The sequence below is a fragment of the Anolis sagrei genome, chromosome 9 (assembly GCF_037176765.1).
Source record: "Anolis sagrei isolate rAnoSag1 chromosome 9, rAnoSag1.mat, whole genome shotgun sequence".
NCBI classification, from domain to species: Eukaryota; Metazoa; Chordata; class Lepidosauria; order Squamata; family Dactyloidae; genus Anolis; species Anolis sagrei.
The window spans coordinates 33,328,746-33,350,495 of NC_090029.1; the positions used below are offsets into that span (position 1 = coordinate 33,328,746).

The following is a 21,750-nucleotide window of genomic DNA, read 5'->3' on the forward strand; positions in this document are numbered from 1 at the left end:
AACTCAGTGTTGGGTCTTAAATTTGTCAACAGTAAAAGGTTTTTGAATGCCATTTAGTGGCTGCTTTAGACATTTACTCAAATCTGTAGTGTGTATACAAATGGACTCTGCAGAAGATGCTACAGCTGTACTTCATAAAAAGTAAGATCAGCCTGTCTTGCAAGCCTTGCAAGTGATGATTTGTTATCAGTAAATGCTTGATTTTTATACCTACTTTATATATCCTATTCTAAAGCCTGTGACTGTGTGGATTATAATAAATTGTGGCAAGTTCTTGGTGGTATGGAGATCCCAAGCCACCTTGTTTGTCCCCTGAGGAATCTGTATAATGACCAAGTAGCAACAGTAAGGACAGACCGCAGAACAACCAACTGGTTCAAGATTGGGAAAAGAGTATGGCAGGGCTATATACTCTTGCCCGACCTATTCAACTAGTATGCAGAACACATCATGCAGCATGTGGGGCTTGACGAATCCAAGGCTGGAGTTAAAATTGCTGGAAGAAGCATTAACAACCTTACATATGTAGATGATACCACTCTGATGGATGAAAGAAAGAAAGGGGAAGCTAAGGGGCCTTCTAACCAAGATGAAAGAAGAAAGTGCAAAAGCTGGGTTGCAGTTAAACATCAACAAAACCAACATTATGGCAACTGGACTGACCAATAACTGGAAAAAAGAGGGAGAAAACATGGAGGCAGTGACAGACTTTGTATTTCTAGACGTGAAGATGACTGCAGACACAGACCTCAGCTGGGAAATCAGAAGACGTTTCCTTCTTGGGAGGAGAGCAATGACCAATTACACTGGCAACAAAGATTCACATAGTCAAAACAATGGTATTCCCCATAGTAACCTACGGATGTGAGAGCTGGACCAGAAGGAAGGCTGAGCAAAGGAAGAGAGATGTTTTTGAACTATGGTGTTGGAGGAAAGTTCTGAGAGTGCCTTGGACTGCGAGAAGATCCAACCAGTCCATCCTCCAGGAAATAATGCCCAACTGCTCACTGGAGGAAAAGATATTAGAGGCCAAGATGAAGTACTTTGGCCACATCATGAGAAGACAGGAAAGCTTAGAGAAGACAATGATGCTGGGGAAAAGGGAAGGAAAAAGGAAGAAGGGCTGACCAAGGGCAAGACAGATGGATGGTATCCTTGAAGTGACTGGCTTGACCTTGAAGGAGCTGGGGGTGGCCATGGCCAACAGCAAGCTCTGGCGTGAGCTGGTCCACGAAGTCATGAAGAGTCATAAATGACTGAATGAATAAATAATACTTTATATATCCAGGAACATGTAAAACAAATTTCAGGCAGAAAGGGGTTGTAAGCAGAAAAATGTAAGAAGCCCTGCTTTAAAGCATGTGCACATACAAGACTGGGCTGTGATGCAGCTAGTTAGTAGCCAGCTGTATTAAATCACTACTGACCGAGAGGCAGGCCCGTAGCCAGGATTTTGTTTCGGGGGTGGGGTGGGGGGCTGAGTCTGAGTGAAAGAGGGTCTACCCTAGCAAACCTTTTGTATCGTTACCCCAATACCTCCATACATATGGGATAGATTGAGCATGGTGGTCAGATCATGATATGAATAAACATAACAGTCTAAATAATGTACCAGTAAGGCCTTCTCGCGGACCACCATTAGATTTTTTGGGGGGCGGGCTTGAGGGGCTTCAGCTACATGCCTGCCGAGAGGTCATGAGTTTGAAGCCAGACCTGGTCAGAGTAAGCTCTGGACCATTAATAGTCCAGCTTATTATTGACCTATGCAGCCTGAAGTAGGAAAATTAGGAAAGTAGGAAAATTAGGTGAAGTAGGAAAATTAGGTACCGCTTTATGCGGGGAGGCTAATTTAATTTATGACACCATAAAACCTTCCAGCAGCATGCAGGAGAATGAGGAAGTACTCCATCAAAGGACTCGGTATCACAAGTGGATGGTGACGCAGCAGCTCCCCTTGTGGCCAGAATCGAGCATACCCTCATGAAGCCAGAATAGCTGGAATGTTAAATGCCTCTGTGTCTGTCTATATACATTGTATGTCTAAAGGGATTGAATGTTTGCCATGTATATGTGCATTGTAATCCGCCCTGAGTCCCTTGCGGGGTAAGAAGGGCGGAATATAAATATCATAAATAAATAAATAAATAAATAAAGCTATAGGTTCTTGTGTGGAACATGTAAAACTGGGCTTATTAAGAAATGAAAATCTTTTCCCAGTCGTCTTGAGTATCAAGATCTGAGATATTGCTTTGTAATGTATTTGTTCCATTTCTTTTTAAACAAATCATGAACCACCTACCCTGATGCTGTTAACAATGGCAGCAGATTTGCTCTCTGCAGCCTCAGGGTTGCCAATAAGATAATCCCAGGCACAGAACACTCTCCAGCAAAAGGTGTAATTTTCATCAGAGGCGCTTGCAAGGCTCATTCTTGAATTTTTAGCCATCCTGGAAAGGAAGAATGAAGAGGACCCATGCTGAACAGTTACCTCCCTTTGAAATGTTGAATGTTTCATATTGCTTTATGCTCTGATTCCCTTTGGGGAGATAGAGTGGAATGTAAATAAAGTATTATTATTATTATTATTATTATTATTATTATTATTATTATTATTTGAAACACCATGAGTCCACAGCAGACACTCTGCTGGCTATTGTATTGGATCACACATCAGATACTTCCCAAGTGTCTAGGACTGTGTGATGTATTGGCCAATAATGTGTGCAGATCCCAGTAAGGTGGCCTTCTGCAGCTGGTAGATGGTAATCTTGTCAGTGCCAATTGTGTTTAAGTGCAAGCCAAGGTCTTTAGGCACTGCACCCAGTGTGCTGATCACCACTGGGACCACATTGACTGGCTTGCGCCAAAGTCAGTTCAATCTTTAATTCTCATATTGTGTCAGCTTTTCCAGTTGTTTCTCTTCAATCCTGCTGTCACCTGGGATTGCAACATCGACAATCCATACTTTGATGATGATAATGATGATGATGAATATTGTGGCGCAGCTGGCTGAGTGTCAGCTGCATTAAGATCACTCTGACCAAAAGGTCATGAGTTCGAAGCCAGCCCGGGTTGGAGTGGGTTTCCAACCAATTGTGTAGCCTATTGTTGACCTTTGCAACCCGAAAGACAGTTGCATCTGTCAAGTAGGAAAATAAGGTACCACCTTAAAGTGTGGGGAGGCTAAATTAACTGATTTATGAGGCCATAAAGAAGACTCCAGCAAAGCATTCCAGCGGGGAAGCATGCGGGGAATGCGGAATGCTTCATCAGTGTCGCAGATGGACGATGAAAGCGACAGCTCCCCTGGCGGCCAGAAAAAGTTAAATAGCCTCTGTCTATGTCTGTATATGTTGTATGTCAAAATTGGCATTGAATGTTTGCCATATATGTGTATACAAAAAGAGAGTCTTCAACCTCAGCAAGATGGAGTGGATGAGGGTTTGGAGGACATCCAACCCCAAATTGGGAAAGAAGTCGTCCAGGAATACCTGGCCGCTCTTAATGAGTTCAAGTCCCCAGGGCCAGATCAACTACACCCCAGAGTATTGAAGGAACTAGCGGAAGTCATTTCGGAACCATTGGCAACCATCTTTGAGAGTTCTTGGAGAACGGGAGAAGTTCCAGCAGATTGGAGGAGGGCCAATGTGGTCCCAATCTTCAAGAAGGGAAAAAAGGACGACCCAAACAACTACCGTCCGGTCAGCCTCACGTCGATACCGGGCAAGATTCTAGAAAAGATTGTTAAGGAAGTGGTCTGCAAACACTTAGAAACAAATGCAGTCATCGCTAATAGTCAACATGGATTTATCAAAAACAAGTCATGTCAGACTAATCTGATCTCTTTCTTCGATAGAGCTACAAGCTGGGTAGATGCGGGGAATGCCGTGGATGTAGCGTACCTGGATTTCAGTAAGGCCTTCGACAAGGTCCCCCATGACCTTCTGGCAAGGAAACTAGTCCAATGTGGGCTAGGCAAAACTACGGTGAGGTGGATCTGTAATTGGTTAAGTGGACGAACACAGAGAGTGCTCACTAATGCTTCCTCCTCATCTTGGAAAGAAGTGACAAGTGGAGTGCCGCAGGGTTCCGTCCTGGGCCCGGTCCTGTTCAACATCTTTATTAATGACTTAGATGAAGGGCTAGAAGGCATGATCATCAAGTTTGCAGACGACACCAAATTGGGAGGGATAGCCAATAGTCCAGAGGACAGGAGCAGAATTCAAAACGATCTTGACAGATTAGAGAGATGGGCCAAAACTAACAAAATGAAGTTCAACAGCGACAAATGCAAGATACTCCACTTTGGCAGAAAAAACGAAATGCAAAGATACAGAATGGGGGATGCCTGGCTCGAGAGCAGTACGTGTGAAAAAGATCTTGGAGTCCTCGTGGACAACAAGTTAAACATGAGCCAACAATGTGACGTGGCGGCAAAAAAAGCCAATGGGATTTTGGCCTGCATCAATAGGAGCATAGTGTCTAGATCTAAGGAAGTAATGCTACCCCTCTATTCTGCTTTGGTTAGACCACACCTGGAATATTGTGTCCAATTCTGGGCGCCACAATTCAAGAGAGATATTGACAAGCTGGAATGTGTCCAGAGGAGGGCGACTAAAATGATCAAGGGTCTGGAGAACAAGCCCTATGAGGAGCGGCTTAGGGAACTGGGCATGTTTAGCCTGAAGAAGAGAAGGCTGAGAGGAGATATGATAGCCATGTATAAATATGTGAGAGGAAGCCACAGGGAGGAGGGAGCAAGCTTGTTTTCTGCTTCCTTGGAGACTAGGACGCGGAACAATGGCTTCAAACTACAAGAGAGGAGATTCCATCTGAACATTAGGAAGAACTTCCTGACTGTGAGAGCCGCTCAGCAGTGGAACTCTCTGCCCCGGAGTGTGGTGGAGGCTCCTTCTTTGGAAGCTTTTAAACAGAGGCTGGATGGCCATTTGTCAGGGGTGATTTGAATGCAATATTCCTGCTTCTTGGCAGGGGGTTGGACTGGATGGCCCATGAGGTCTCTTCCAACTCTTTGATTCTATGATTCTATGATTCTATGTACGCTGTAATCCGCCCTGAGTCCCCTGCGGGGTGAGAAGGGCGGAATATAAAAGATGTAAATAAAATAAAATAAATAAATATTATTATTACTATTCATATTACTGGAAAAGAATATACAACTTGAGAGGAAAGGGTCTAGAACAATTTTTAGCCTTCCCCTCCAAATTGCACTGCATTCGTAATATAAAACATCAAACTAAAATAAAAAGGATTGCTTTACTTCTTTAAAAGGATGATGAAACTGTATGCGAAGACGGCCATCCCAACAAGGAAGTATGCAAGTGGCAGTCGATAGCCAGCCGTTCCAATCTTTCTTGCCTGGCCATAGTAGCCATAGAATAAAACAGAATACTGGAGATAACCCTGCAATTAAAAAAATAAGACAAATGAAGGAAGCACTATCAAGACACACACCCCCTCCCTCCATCCCATCATATGTGTGGGCATGAAATCCAGATTCTCCATCTTGCCCCCAAAGACCAGATGGTATCCAAGTCTTGTGCTGATTTCAGTTGATCCTGCGGGATGCGTTTGCTGGGAGTGGTTCCAAAAGGGTCTCCAGCCAGGATCTGCAATAAAAACAATGGCTGAAAAGGAAACCCGTCTCTGGTTAGATAGAAATGACAGTGGTGTTTGTTTCCAAAAGGTACCAAATGAAGAAAAGATTGAAGAACGAGTTATAGGTGGCAGCAGTGGAATATTATGCACAGTGTCCAGAGGAGGGCGACTAAAATGATCAAGGGTCTGGAGAACAAGCCCTATGAGGAGCGGCTTAGGGAACTGGGCATGTTTAGCCTGAAGAAGAGAAGGCTGAGAGGAGATATGATAGCCATGTATAAATATGTGAGAGGAAGCCACGGGGAGGAGGGAGCAAGCTTGTTTTCTGCTTCCTTGGAAACTAGGACGCGGAATAATGGCTTCAAACTACAAGAGAGGAGATTCCATCTGAACATTAGGAAGAACTTCCTGACTGTGAGAGCCGTTCAGCAGTGGAACTCTCTGCCCCGGAGTGTGGTGGAGGCTCCTTCTTTGGAAGCTTTTAAGCAGAGGCTGGATGGCCATCTGTCAGGGGTGATTTGAATGCAATATTCCTGCTTCTTGGCAGGGGGTTGGACTGGATGGCCCATGAGGTCTCTTCCAACTCTTTGATTTTATGATTCTATGAGATCAAAACTATCAAAATGCATTAAATCACTTTGAAACAACAAGTCTTAGGCAACTGCATTTTATAGCATAAGAATACATATCCTGATATAATTGAAAGGTTGCAGGTTCGAATCCGGGGAGCGGCGTGAGCTCCCGCTGTTGGCCCCAGCTTCTGCCAACCTAGCAGTTTGAAAACATGCAAATGTCAGTAGATCATAGGTACCGCTCTAGCGGGAAGGTAACTACACTCCATGAAGTCATGCTGGCCACATGACCTTGGAGGTGTCTATAGACAATGCCGGCTCTTTGGTTTAGGAATGGAGATGAGCACCAACCCCCAGAGTCGGACACGACTGGATTTAATGTCAGGGGAATACCTTTACCTACATATCCTCAGCATATTTCCTCCCCCTCTCAATTTCTGTAAAATTTGTTTAGACACATTTGGTACCTTTTGGAAACAAACTTCACAACTGAGCCTGCATTTGGGAATAGATAGGGCTACTAAGCAACTACAACTCTGGTCAACCATGGACAAGACATTTGTACTTCAGCTTCACCCACCTATCAATGGGAAGGGATAACATACAAGGCCATGGTAGGAAAACTGAATATGAATATATTAAATAATGTAAATGTGCCATTCAACACACTGATGGAGACTGTATTTTGTAGCAATTTGATATAGTTGGTGCATTTCTTTATTTGTTTGTTTATTTATGTACTTACAGTATTTATATTCCATCCTTCTCACTCTGAAGGGGGCTCAGAGTGGATCACAGAATGCATACACAGCAAACGTTCAATGCCGTTATATACTGACAAGATAGAGAACTGTACATAGATAGAGGTATATATAGGCTTTCCCATCTTCGGCATCTTAGAGGCTCTGCTCGGTTCTGGCCACGAGGGTGGGTGTGGGTGTGTGCGGTCACTCCATTTTCCCTGCTGAAGAGCTTTGTTTGTAAACCTCCTCCTTGATCGAATTGCTGGCATTTGCCTGGCATTTCTTTATGGGTGCCTTAAATATGTCCCCTCTTTAAAGCAGTACCTATTTATCTACTCACATTTGTTTTCGAACTGCTAGGTAGGCAGAAGCTGTTCTAAAAGCCAGGAGCTCACCCCAGTCTAGGCTTTGATATATCAACCTTTCGACTGGCAAGATTTACTGCAGCTGGTACCTGCTGTGCTACAGCCCTGCCCTGTAGATAATGGAACTCTACAGCCATCATGGTGGTTTGAGTATTGAACTACAACTCCAGAAACCAGCGGTGCCATTCAATAACATCTGGGGACCTAGATGTTATTGAGCTCCAACTCCAACTGCAGCTCTAACTCTTACGTAAAAATATTATAATTGGCCCTCTGTATCCATGGTTTCTCCATCCATGGATTCAATGGCCCTTTGGAAGCAACCATAAGGATGAAAAGGAGTTAGACACATCTGCCTTAGGATGCCCATAAACCAGAAATGACTTGAATCCACACAATAACAACTTCTCACTAAATTTCAAACCAGTTAAAAAACTAGATGAATTTCCCTTTGTCATGCCCGTTCCCCCATGTATACACTAATTTTACTGCTTCATGAATGCTTTCATTTCTGAAATGTCACTGAACACACACTGATTTACAAACCATCACTTACCTCTGGTAAAACAACAAAGGCTCCTGTCATGATGGTGAGGACAATATTGATACCAAACAACCACCTCAGAAAAATGAAGTAAGACGCGACTCCGGAACCAAAATGGCCTGAAACCAAAAAAATAAAAAATAAAAAAGGGGGGGGGGCTTAGGGGAGTTGTGAAATTCACAGCTGTTTCACTAAGAGACAACAGACAAGGACAGGTTATTTATCTTTAGTGTCTAGGTCAGGCATGGGCAAACTTGGGCCCTCCAGGTGTTTTGGACTTCAACTCTCACAATTCTTAACAGCCTCAGACCCTTTCCTTTTCCCCTTAAAGTGGAATATAAATTACGTGCATTATTATTATTATTATTATTATTATTATTGGTAGTAGTAGTAGTAGTAGTATCATCTGAATTATATTGTTAATTTAAAACAAAATTTGAAAAGACATTTCCTTGACTGTAGTTCTTTTCCGTTTCAATTCTTTGGGAATCTTTATACTTACTTTCAATTTTCTTGATTCTCATTTCCCAAGGAATAAAGATGACCATAAAGTTGTATGCGAGCCGAACAAATTTACGCCAGAGCTAGGAAAAGCACACATTTTTTTAAAAAAACAACAACTTTATTTGTTATGAAACAATGGCAATCCCTATTCAGATAAGTTTCCCTTTCATCTGAGTGATAATTACAGTTGATATCCCTGCTGTGGCAAAGGTTTCCACTGATTCTTCAAATAAGTTGGATGCATTAGGAAATTGCAGTATTGCAATAGTTGTTGGCTGGATCTACAATACAATATAATGCAGTTTCAAAATGCAAGTTAATGGCATTGAACTGGATTATGTAATAGTAGTACTTTTTGTAGTAGTAGTAGTAATCCATGGATGGAAAATTGAAAAGTTGACGACAGATCCCAAGTGTACTCTGCAAGGAAGCAGATGAAACAACAGATCACATCCTCATCTGCTGCAAGAAGATCGCGCAGACAGACTACAAGCAGAGGCATAACACTGTTGCTCTGATGATCCATTGGAACTTGTGCCACAAATACCAACTGCCTGTGACAAAGAACTGGTGGGATCACAAGCCAGAAAAAGTTACAGAAAATGAACACATCAAACTACTTTGGGACTTCCGAATTCAGACTGACAGAGTTCTGGAGCACAATGCTCCTGACCTCACAATCATGTCAAAAAACCACGTATGGATTGTTGATGTTGCAATCCCAGGTGACAACAGGATTGAAGAGAAACAACTGGAAAAGCTGACATGATATAAGGATTTAAAGATCTAACTGCAAAGACTCTGGCACAAGCCAAGGTGGTCCCAGTGGTGATCGGCACACTGGGTGCAATGCCTAAAGACCTTGGCCTGCACTTAAACACAATTGGCACTGAAAAAAATATCATCTGCCAGCTGAAAAAGGCCACTTTACTGGGATCTGCACACATTATTCACCGATACATCACACAGTCCTAGACATTTGGGAAGTGTCCAATGTGTGATCCAATACAACAGCCATCAGAGTGATCTTGTCTGCTGTGTACTCATCTTGTTGTGTTTCAAATAATAATATACTTTATTTATATTCTGCCCTATATACTCAGGGCGGATTACAGTACACATATATGGCAAACTTTCAATGCTGTTACACAGTTAACAAAGACAGACAGTACATAAACAGAGGTAAAGGTTTCCCATCTTTTTCCATCTCTGGCATCTGGAGGCTGTGCTCCACTCTGGCCATGGGGAAGTGCTGTCGCTCCATCTTCCATGCCGAGGAGCTTTGTTGTCTTTAGACGCTCTCGTAAATCACCAGCATGTCTGCATGGACACATTTTATTACCTCGCCACCAAAGCGGTACCTATTTATCTACTCACATTACTGTTTTTGAACTGCTAGATGAGCAGAAGCTGGGCTGACGGTTGGGTGTTCACCCCAGTCCAGACTTGAAATGTCAACCTTTAAATTGGCAAGATTTTCTGCAGCTGGTGGTTTAACCCGCTGTGCTAAAACCCAGCCCTATATAGCAATGTCGACTCATATAATCCAGTGCAAGGCAGCTAATCTACATTATATGGCAGTGTAGATCCAGCCATTGTTCTGTTTCTTTGAGTTTTTAAAAAGAAGTATCAAACAATATTTATGTTGTCCCTGAATATGTTACCTAAGATTATTCCCAGGATCAGCAACATCATTTCAACACTATCTTCAAGAGGGCTTTCCCCCCTAAACATCTCAAAAAAAGGTATTTTTCTCTTGTCTTCCTTCCATTGAGTTACAGTGTGTCAGTAAAATCATAACTTGAACAATGTTTAAAACAGGAATATATTTATGCTTCACATCATCGGTTAATCTCAGCAAACCACAGAGCCCTGATCCAAAGAATCGCAGATGCACCTGGAAACAACAACTAGCAAAATCTGGCAAAGCCAAGGAAGTAAACAAAGCATGTTTCTTTAGTTTAGATCAATCTGCGAGAGACCTCTGTTGTATTTCTTCCTGAAACAATAGTTAAAACTATAAAAACACAGACAGAAAACAAAATTAGCAATCTGTAGGTTGCTGTGTTCTCTCTGCTGTGAAATATGGGAAGTACTTTGCTTTGTGTCATCGTTTCCATGAAAAGTGAGTTCTGGAGATGCTGACGAAAAGCAGACCTACCTCTGCTCCAGCTGCCTGGTAGCCTCTTGTCCGAGTCAGGCGGCCTTCGTACTTCAACACAATTTCTTTCGCTTGCCTGCTGATAGAGAAGAAAGTGTGGCTCCGTGTACCCAAAGGGACCCTTTCTGAGCCCCTGCCATTCCCCCCTCGTTCATAACTGCAATCAGATGTGAATTAATGCTGAAAATATGCAACGGTAAACCAATTGTCTCCTTCAAGTTCCCCCCTTTCAAAAGTAAGATGGGATTGCATTTGATCTTGATACTTTGCTACAAGGACTAGTCAACCTCTGCAAGGTCTTGGAAACGTGAAGAACCGGATGGGTACATCTGTCACACTTCATATAAAAAAGCAAATTGTCAAATATATAGGGTTGTTGTAGGTTTTTTCAGGCTATATGGCCATGGTCTAGAGGCATTTTCTCCTGACGTTTCGCCTGCATCTATGGCAAGCATCCTCAGAGGTAGTGAGGTCTGTTGGAACTAGGAAAAAGGGTTTATATATCTGTGGAATGACCAGGGTGGGACAAAGGACTCTTGTCTGCTGGAGTTAGGTGTGAATGTTTCAGTTGACCACCTTGGTTAGCATTTGATTGCCTGGCCGTGCCTGGAACAATCTTTTGTTGAGAAGTGATTAGATGTCCTTGTTTGTTTCCTCCCTGTGTTGTGCTGTTGTAATTTTTGAGTTTTTTAATACTGGTAGCCAGATTTTGTTCATTTTCATGGTTTCCTCCTTTCTGTTGAAATTGTCCACATGCTTCTTGTGGATTTCAGTGGCTTCTCTGTGTCGTCTGACAGAGTGGTCCAGCATTTCTGTATTCTCAAATAAACATGAAAGGCACATGGCCATATAGCCTGAAAATGTGTCTAGAACATGGCCATATGGCCCGAAAAAACCTATAACAACCCAGTGATTCCGGCCATGAAAGCCTTCGACAATACACTGTCAAATATATATTTTCCCCACTGAAAATAGTCTGATAGAGAAAGAGAGAGAGTCTTCAATTATAAGTACTAATTTATGGGGCCACAGTGGCACAGCCGCTTAAATTGCTAAGCTGTAGAACTTGCTGATTGAAAGGTCAGTGGTTTGAATCCATGGATGGGGTGAGCTCCCATTGTTAGCCCCAGCTCCTGCCAACCTAGCAGTTTGAAAACATGCAAATGTGAGTAGATCGTGGGAAGGTAACAGCACTCCATGCAGTCATGCCTGCCACATGACCTTGGAGGTGTCTACGGACAATGCAGGCTCTTCGGTTTAGAAATGGAGATGAGCACCACCCATCAAAGTTGGACACGACTAGATTTAATGTCAAGGGGAAACTTTTACCTTTACCTTCTTTCAGAGTGTATATAACTGTACATGATATGGCCTGTTCCTGACATGAAACAATCAGGGCCAGCTAACACTTCCCAACAAACGATTCCCCCAGGCAGGAAGCAGCCAGACTTTGAAGCTGCAAGGCTATTTGATGCTAATCAAGGTGGCCAATTGCAACATTCACACTTGCTTCAAACAGACAAGAGTTCTGGGTTGTTGTAGGTTTTTTCGGGCTGTATGGCCATGGTCTAGAGGCATTCTCTCCTGACGTTTCGCCTGCACTTTGGCAAGCATCCTCAGAGGTAGCGAGGCATCCTCAGAGGTAGTGAAAGACAAGAGTTCTTTCTCCCACCCTGGACATTATTCCATAGATATATAAACCTGCCTGGTTTCCAACAGAATTCACAACCTCTGAAGATGCCTGCCATAGATGTGGGAGAAATGTCAGGAGAGAATGCTTCTGGAACATGGCCATACAGCCTGGAAAACTCACAGCAACCCAATCATCTGAATTCATTGAACTAGAGACAATTATAGCACTATAATTCCATCTCCAAATAGGACAAGACAGCGATGGAGAAACAACCCCTGCCCCCATTCCTAAGGCCCCCATCTTTAAAAAAAAATGCTCCATGACTCCGAAGTACCAAACGTAACAGATGATTTCTTTCTTGGCAGCATTTATGTGGAGAAGCTTCTTCACCTGAGTGCCCTGAGTTTCTGCCTCATGGGCCACGGTCTGCAACGGATGTTGGCGATGATCTCCTTCTGGAACTGTATGTTCTGGAAGATCTGCTCTGGGTCATTACTGTCGACCTTTTCCTCTCCTTTGTCTTCATCTGAATTGCTAAAGAGGAGCAGCATCCAATAGGAAACACAAGTTAAATCCACCTTATAGGTATCCTTGGGGAAAAATCAAAACAATGGTCATGACTCTGAAATTATCCCACTTTTTCTTGCTTTCCTCCCACCCCAGTCATTACGGCTTTAGCTTCGGATTGAGACGTCTTTCTTTATTTCCGCAAAACCAACCGCTTATTTAATTGCCTTCTGTCGGGATGTTCTTGAAAAGGCAGCTGTGCACAAAGGGAGGCAAAATTGAGATGCCAGGTATGTGAGGGGAAGTCATAAAGAAGAGGGAGCCCTGGAGAGGAAGCCCCGTTCAACATAGAATCATAGAATCATAGAATCAAAGAGTTGGGAGAGACCTCCTGGGCCATCCAGTCCAACCCCATTCTGCCAAGAAGCAGGAATATTGCATTCAAATCAACCCTGACGAAATGCAAAGAGACAGAATGGGGGACAATGTCTGGCTCGAGAGCAGTACATGGGGAGATTCCATCTGAACATGAGGAAGAACTTCCTGACTGTGAGAGCCGTTCAGCAGTGGAACTCTCTGCCCCGGAGTGTGGTGGAGGCTCCTTCTTTGGAAGCTTTTAAGCAGAGGCTGGATGGCCATCTGTCAGGGGTGATTTGAATGCAATATTCCTGCTTCTTGGCAGAATGGGGTTGGACTGGATGGCCCAGGAGCTCTCTTCCAACTCTAGGATTCTATGATTCAAAACAATGACATGCCACGAAACCCTGTGCTGAATTACTCCTCATTCAAAAACATGAAGCAGGAAGTTTTCTATAGCTGATCATACCATCAACATGAAGTTATGAGTAAACAAACATGTTATTTTAAAAAAACTGACATAAGAGCAAAGGCGTTCCATGCAGTCATGCCGGCCACATGACCTTGGAGGTGTCTATGGACAAGGCCGGCTCTTCAGCTTAGAAATAGAGATGAGCACCACACCCCAGAATCGGACACGACTGGACTTAAAGTCAGGGGGAACCGTTTACCTTTACCTAGGACCAAAGGAGGTGTTCAGTATCATTAAAGTTTCATATATAGATGTGATCAGCTTGAGACAATGGTCAGATATGGGAGATTTAACAGCATTCCTTACAATGAATGGATTTGTATCTGTGGGGCACCTGAAACTGTGGATATAGCACACATATTAGGTAAAGGTAAAGGTTTTCCCCTGACATTAAGTCCAGTCATGTCCAACTCTGGGGGTTGGTGCTCATCTCCATTTCTAAGCCGAAGAGCCGGCGTTATCTGTAGACACCTCCAAGGTCATGTGGCTGGCATGACTGCATGGAGTGCCGTTATTATTATTGGATTGTAAATTGTATCAGAAGGTGAGAGACTTCTACCTTGGTCCATACATCAAATGGACAATGTATTGGGAATCTCAAATCAGAACGACACATTTTATGTGTGGCCCAGACCCAAAAATCTATATAAATTAAAATGTAATGTTCGTTTGTGGGATTAACATAACTCAAAAACCAGTGGACGAATTGACACCAAATTTGGACACAAGACACCGAACAACCCAACGTATGTCCTTCACTAAAAAAAATTATTTTGTCCTTTGGGAGTTGTAGTTGCTGGGATTTATAGTTCACCTACAATCAAAACATTCTGAACTCCACCAATGATGGAACTGAACCAATCGTGGCACACAAAACTCTTCTTACTAACAGAAAACACTAGAAGGGTTTGGTGGACATTGACCTTGAGTTTGGGAGTTGTAGTTCACCTCCTTCCAGAGAGCACTGTGGACTCAAACAATGAGGGATCTGGACCAAACTTAGCATACATATTCCATGTGCCCAACTAGGAACACAGATGGAGCTTGGGGGAAATAGACCTTGACATTTGGGAGTTGTAGTTACTGTGATTTATAGTTCACCTACAATCAAAGCGCATTCAGAAGCCCACAAATGATAGAATTGGGGCAAACTTCCCACACATAACCCCTATGACCAATAGAAAATATTTAAGCCCATCCAGTCCAACTCCCTTCACCAGAGCAAGAAAACGTAATCAAATACTGTTTATCCAGAAGCATAAAGAAATTACATATATTAGAAACCAACACTTTCTCATTACTTTATTTTCCAGATCACCAGACTGGGCCACAGCAACGCCTGGCAGGGGATGGCTAGTAACATATAAAACAGCTCTGTATTTAAGCAAAACAGTATGTCTGAGGATAACATATGTGGAGCTGATCGGGGTAAATTGTAGGGGTGATAAGGAAATATGATGTATATACTCAGTTTTATCATATCATATTTATTGACTGTATTGTTATGTGTCTTATTGTATAGAGTGCAATCAAGTCTTATCGAGCCTCGTTGTTTTGTAAACTACTGTATGTATCTTATTCTGATAACAATTTTTGTTGTTTGCATTCTGTATTTTATTTGGTTGTATTGTATCTTTGGGGTTGGCCTCATGTTAGCCGCCCTGAGTCCCCTTTGGGGAGATGGTAGTGGGGTGTAAATAATGATGATGATGATGATGATGATGATGATTACTATTACTATTATTATTGTGATATGGTCTAAGGCAGTGTTTCTCAACCTTCCTCCTGCCGCGACCCCTTAATAAAGTTCCCTATGTTGTGGTGACCCCCAACCATAAAATTGTTTCCGTTGCTACTTCATAACTGGAATTTTGCTACTGTTCTGAATTGTCATGTAAATAACTGGTATGCAGGATGGATTTTCATTCACTGGACCAAATTTGGCCTAAATACCCAATACGCCCACATTTGAATACTAGTGGGGTTGTGGGGGGGATTGTATCTGTCATTTGGGAATTGTAGTTGCTGGAATGTATAGTTAGCCTACAATCAAAGAGCATTCTGAACTCCACCAATGATAGAATTGACCCATCTCTGCACACAGAACTCCCATGACCAACAGAGAAGGGTTGGGTGGGCATTGGCCTTGAGTTTTGGAGTTGTAGTTCACCTACATCCAGAAAGCATTGTGGACTCAAACAATGCTGGATCTGGACAAAACTGGGCATGAATACTCAATATGCCCAAATGTGAACACTGGTGGAGTTTGGGGGAAATCGACCTTGACATTTGGGAGTTGTAGTTGCTGGGATTTATAGTTCACCTACAATCAAAGAGCATTCTGAACCCCAACAATGATAGAATTGAGCCAAACTTCCCATGACCAACAGAAAATACTGTGTTTTCTGATGGTCTTTGGTGACCCCTCTGACACTCCCTCGCAACCCACCCAGGGGTCCCAACCCCCAGGTTGAGAAACACTGGTCTAACGACTAATCAATAAAAATACAACTACTAGATAGACATGCATAATTTCTTACCTGCCTGGTGGTTCTGCATAGGCATAGATGCTGGTGTGGCGTTTTAAAGTTTTAGACCTCTTGCAGGATTTTGCATTTTTCTTCGGTGATAATCCAGCTTCTGACATCCTTTAAACAAAAATAAATACAAGGTTTTAATAGCACCAGTTCTTGGATGTCGTGAACACTAGAAAAACTGTTGGATCTAGGTCTCTCAAAGTCTGAGATGCTGACAAATGTTGATCTTCTGACCTATATGTGATGCTTTGAAATCAAGAAAGAACCAACCTGCTTTGGCTGTTCTTGCCTGCCCGTGCTTCAAAATATGGGAAAGACAGTGAGCTGGAAACACATGCAGAATCTTAAAGGCACAGCTCAGGAGAATTCTCTCTTGGCGAGTCTCCTCCTACAACAGGCAACCAGAGACAAATCGAACCATTCTAGTAGGATTCCCAATCAAGAAGTCTCACCAGTCGAAGAAGAAGCCACCGAGGTATTTTATTCAATTCAGCTGGAAAGGACGACAGCTCATGCTAAGCTGCAAAAGGAAGCTGACATGTTTTGTACAAGGAAAACAGACATTTTTATATGTTACTAGTCGCCCCCTGCCACACGTTGCTGTGAACCCACAGGGGGGTTCTGTTTGGGAGGTTTGGCCCAATTCTATTGTTGGGGTTCAGAATGCTCTGTGATTGTAGGTGAACTATAAATCCCAGCAGCTACAACTCCCAAATGTCAAGATTCTATTTTCCCCAAAGTCCACCAGTGTTCACATTTGGGCATATTGAGTATTTGTGTAGAGTTTGGTCCAGATCCATCATTGTTTGAGTCCACAGTGATCTCGGGATGTAGGTGAACTACAACTCCAAAACTAAAGGACACTGCCCACTAAACCCTTTCAGTATTTTCTGTTCGTCATGGGAGAACTGTGCGCCAAGTTTGTTTCAATTCCATAGTTGGTGGGGTTCGGAATGCTCTTTGATTGTAGGTGAACTATAAATCCCAGCAACTACAACTCCCAAATGACAAAATCATTTTTTTAGTGAAGCACATACATTGGGTTGTTCGGTGTCTTGTGTCCAAATTTGGTGCCAATTCGTCCAGTGGTTTTTGAGTTCTGCTAATCCCACAAACGAACATTACATTTTTATTTATATAGACTAGCCGTCCTATGCCATGCATTGCTGTGGTCCAATCTGTGTATATGTGCTTTGTGTGTGTATATGTTTGTGTATATAGTATCATAGAATCAAAGAGTTGGAAGAGACCTCCTGGGCCATCCAGTCCAACCCCATTCTGCCAAGAAGCAGGAATATTGCATTCAAATCACCCCTGACAAATGGCCATCCAGCCTCTGCTTAAAAGCTTCCAAATAAGGAGCCTCCACCACACTCCGGGGCAGAGAGTTCCACTGCTGAACAGCTCTCACAGTCAGGAAGTTCTTCCTCGTATTCAGATGGAATCTCCTTTCTTGTGGTTTGAAGTCATTGTTCCTTGTCCTCGTCTCCAGGGAAGCAGAAAACAAGCTTGCTCTCTCCTCCTTGTGGCTTCCTCTCACATATATATGTGTATATATGTGTGTTTGTGTATATATGTGTGTAGTTTTGCACATGCGTTGTAATGTATTATTATTATTTGGCTTTTTAAGTCCCTTCCGCTGTATTTTTCAGTGTTTTTATGAGTGATGGTCACTCGTTGGCCTGATACATGTATTGTGTTCAAATTTGGTGTCAATTTATCCAGTGGTTTTTGAGTTATGTTAATCCTAGAAACAATCATTAAATTTTTATTTATACTATCTGCCCCCTGCCACGTGTTGCTGTGGTCCAGTCTGTGTATATGTGTTTTGTGTGTGTATATTTTTGTGTATATATGTGTGTTTGTGTGTGGATCCAGAATAGGTCATTGCAGTCACTTACGGACCCGCACCAAGACTCTATTTCTGGAAGACAAGCGGATTTGACCACAATTGATCACCTGTGATTTATTTATTTATTTATTTATTTATCATGTCAGGGGCAACCAGACAATTGTATTACATTTCTAACAGAACAAAACAAACAGACAGACAGACGAAACACAAAATTTGCAAGCTTGGTAGTTGATTAAATGTCCTTTGACCAGTGTCTGGCTCCTTGGAGTGCCTCTGGTATTGCCGCAAGAAGGTCCTCCATTGTGCATGTGGCAGGGCTCAGGTTGCATTGCAGCAGGTGGTCAGTGGTTTGCTCTTTTCCGCACTTGCATGTCGTGGATTCCACTTTGTAGCCTGTGATGATGATGATGATGATGATGACTACCATTGAGATAGTGAAGAACTGCCCTGGCTTTTTCAGCACCAGCAGCCTTGTTAATTCCTTTGTTTCCTCTGGACCACAGCTCCTAGACCAGTGGTTCTCAACCTGGGGTCCCCAGATCTTTTTGGCCTACAACTCCCAGAAATCCCAGCCAGTTTACCAGCTGTTAGGATTTCTGGGAGTTGAAGGCCAAAAACATCTGGAGACCCCAGGTTGAGAACCACTGTCCTAGACTCTTCCAGTCAACACTACACTAGCCATGATGACTAATTTTACAAGTCCACAGCACCTTTTCTATGTTCTCAGAAGACAATAGAATCGTAGAGTTGAAAGAGACCTCATGGTCCATCCAGTCCAACCCCCTGCCAAGAAGCAGGAAAATCACATTCAAAGCACTCCTAACAGATGGCCATCCAGCCTCTGCTTAAAAGCCTCCAAAGAAGGAGCCTCAACTATACTCTGGGGCAGAGAGTTCCACTGCTGAACAGCTCTCATAGTCAGGAAGTTTTTCCTAATGTTCAGGTGGAATCTCCTTTCTTGTAGTTTGAAGCCATTGTTCCGCATCCTAGTCAACAGAAAACAAGCTTGCTCCCTCCTCCCTATGACTTCCTCTCACATATTTATACATAGCCTCCGGTGGCGCAGTGGGTTAAAGCACTGAGCTGCTGAGCTTGTTGATCGAAAGGTCGCAGGTTCGATTCCGGGGAGCGGCGTGAGCTTCCGCTGTCAGCCCTAGCTTCTGCCAACCTAGCAGTTCGAAAACATGCAAATGTGAGTAGATCAATAGGTACCGCTCCAGCGGGAAGGTAACGGCGCTCCATGCAGTCATGCCGGCCACATGACCTTGGAGGTGTCTACGGACAACGCTGGCTCTTCGGCTTAGGAGATGAGCACCACACCCCAGAGTCAGACATGACTGGACTTAATGTCAGGAGACTAACTTTACCTTTTTATCATGTCTATCAAAACAGCCTCAATTTTGGACTCTTTGGGCAGCTTGATCCAACTCCTGGAAAATGAGTTCCTGCATTTGAAATATACCACCAGGACACTACAAAACGATGACCGTCTCCCACCTTCGAGAATTAAGGCTCTCATCCCTTCTATAAATACACTGCTGCAAAGCTTCAGTGGCATAAATCGGAAACTGATGACATTTCTTGGCAGTTCATTTGGGTCCTCTGACAGGACAGAGAATTTAATTCTCTATGAGATTTGTTGCCGAGTGCAGCTTGCTTTTGTTCCCTCTCCTAATGTGGCTGACTGAAAAATTGCCTCTTGAAATGGCAATTACTCCATTTAACTATCCTTCTCTCATGTGGTTCTGGCATTCTTTGATAACTAAATAATCTTTAATGCCACACTTGGAATGCTTAGAAATGGCATATTATTTATTTATTTATCTATTTATCTATTTATGTATTTATGAATGACATTTATATGCCACCCTTCTCACCCCAAAGGGGACTCAGAGGGGCTTACAAGGTATATATACATACAATATGGTATAGTAATCTATATAAATAAAAATGTAATGTTCGTTTGTGGGATTAACATAACTCAAAAACCACTGAACGAATTGCTGTTGATTAAACAGCAAGGAGTGACCATCACTAAAAAAAAATGATTTTGTCATTTGGGAGTTGTAGTTGCTGGGATTTATAGTTCACCTACAATCAAAGAGCATTCTGAACTCCACCAATGATGGAATTGGACCAAACATGGCACACAGGACTCCCTTGACCAATAAAAATCACTGGAAGGGTTTGGTGGGTATTGGCTTTGAGTTTTGGAGTTGTAGTTCACCTACATCCGGAGAGCACTGTGGACTCAAACAATGATGGATCTGAACCAAACTTGGCATGAATATTCCATGTGCCCAAATATGAAGACTGACGGAATTTGGGGGAAATAGACCATGACATTTGGGAGTTGTAGTTACTGGGATTTATAGTTCACCTACAATCAAAGTGCATTCTGAACCTCAAGAACGACAAAATTGAGGCAAATTTCCAATACAGAACCCCCATGACCAGCAGAAAATACTTAAGGCCATCCCATCCAACTCACTTCGCCAGGGCAAGAAAACATAATCAAAGCTCTCCTGACAAAGAGCCATAAAGCCTTAGTTATTGATAGATATGATTCACAGAGAGATATAGTATCACAGATTTGAAAGGGACTCCTAAAAAAGGACAATGATATGTTGATTGTTGAGTAGCCAAACCAGACAATCTCGACATCAACACTGACAAAGAAACAGCAAGAAATACTGTTTTCCCACAAGCAGAAAGAAATTACATATATTAGAAACCAACACTTTCTCATTACTTTATTTTCCAGATCAACAGACTGGGCCACAGCAGCGCCTGGCAGGGAACAGCTAGTATTTTATATAGTAATATAGTATAATATGGTATAGTAATATTGGTATAGAAATATTGTACTATACCATATATTAAAAATAATGGTATAGTACAATATTACTATATTGTACTATATCATTATTTTTTAATATTATTAGTAATATTCCATGTAATATAAACATATATTGTCGAAGGCTTTCATGGCCAGAATCACTGGGTTGTTGTAGGTTTTTTCGGGCTATATGGCCATGGTCTAGAGGCATTCTCTCCTGACGTTTCGCCTGCATCTATGGCAAGCATCCTCAGAGGTAATGATATATATATAACATATAATTATAATATCATATTATTATTAGTAGGTTTATATTGCCTTACATTATAATATTATAACTTATAATAATATATATATTAGGACATATATAAAATACAAATTATTATATATATTAGGGCTTGCAAATTGAATTTATACACCTGTATGCTCTTGCATAATCTACAACTGCCCCAATTTGTCAGTTCCAATGAATTCTTTGCCATCTTATTTTTCGAATATCCAGTTTTCTCTCTTCCTGTTGGAAATAGCAACCTTCTTCACACCTCCTCCTATACTTGTTATTTGTTGTGTATATAATTCAGATTGCTTACTGTTTTGTATATGTGTCTATTAGTATGCAGGTTTCCTTAACTCTATGTTGTGGGAGGGGTTGCAGATCAAGTGACCAGAGCTGGGACTATTCAGGACTCAGACTCCATTTTAGAAACAATATGCTTTTAGAAGTCAGTAGAAACAGAAAGTTTTAGGATGACAGAGACTCTATTAGACTCAGAACAGAGAGATGCTTATATGGACTGTTAATATGGACTGTGTTATCTACACAAAGAACCTACTTCAAATCCTATCTGTAACTATATTGATATGTAATATACCTATATGCTGAATACATTAATTTTGTAAGTAAACCAGATATGTTATTTTTAACGAAGACCACTTATTTTTGGTCTCTTGAGAGCATGATTTAAACCACTTTGTGGCCCCATTTCTTGAGGTTGGCTCTGCATCTTGTGGTGCCAGAGCGAAGTCTGTTCAGCACCTTCCA

At 42.3% G+C, this 21,750-nt stretch overlaps 1 protein-coding gene across 1 annotated transcript in view; it reads right to left on the bottom strand.

Annotated features, from left to right (window-relative positions):
* Positions 1–16,588, bottom strand: part of TMC3 (transmembrane channel like 3) — a 47,085-nt gene extending 30,497 nt beyond the window's left edge. The window contains exons 1-9 of the mRNA XM_060755208.2: positions 16,285–16,588; positions 16,018–16,125; positions 12,532–12,675; positions 10,509–10,584; positions 8,346–8,427; positions 7,856–7,962; positions 5,532–5,630; positions 5,282–5,424; positions 2,300–2,447 (exon numbers count right to left, since the gene is read on the bottom strand). Coding sequence (XP_060611191.2) covers positions 2,300–2,447; positions 5,282–5,424; positions 5,532–5,630; positions 7,856–7,962; positions 8,346–8,427; positions 10,509–10,584; positions 12,532–12,675; positions 16,018–16,124 — 906 coding nt within the window. The 5' untranslated portion in view covers position 16,125; positions 16,285–16,588. The remainder of the gene's footprint in view (positions 1–2,299; positions 2,448–5,281; positions 5,425–5,531; positions 5,631–7,855; positions 7,963–8,345; positions 8,428–10,508; positions 10,585–12,531; positions 12,676–16,017; positions 16,126–16,284) is intronic.
* Between the last annotated feature and the right edge of the window lie 5,162 nt (positions 16,589–21,750).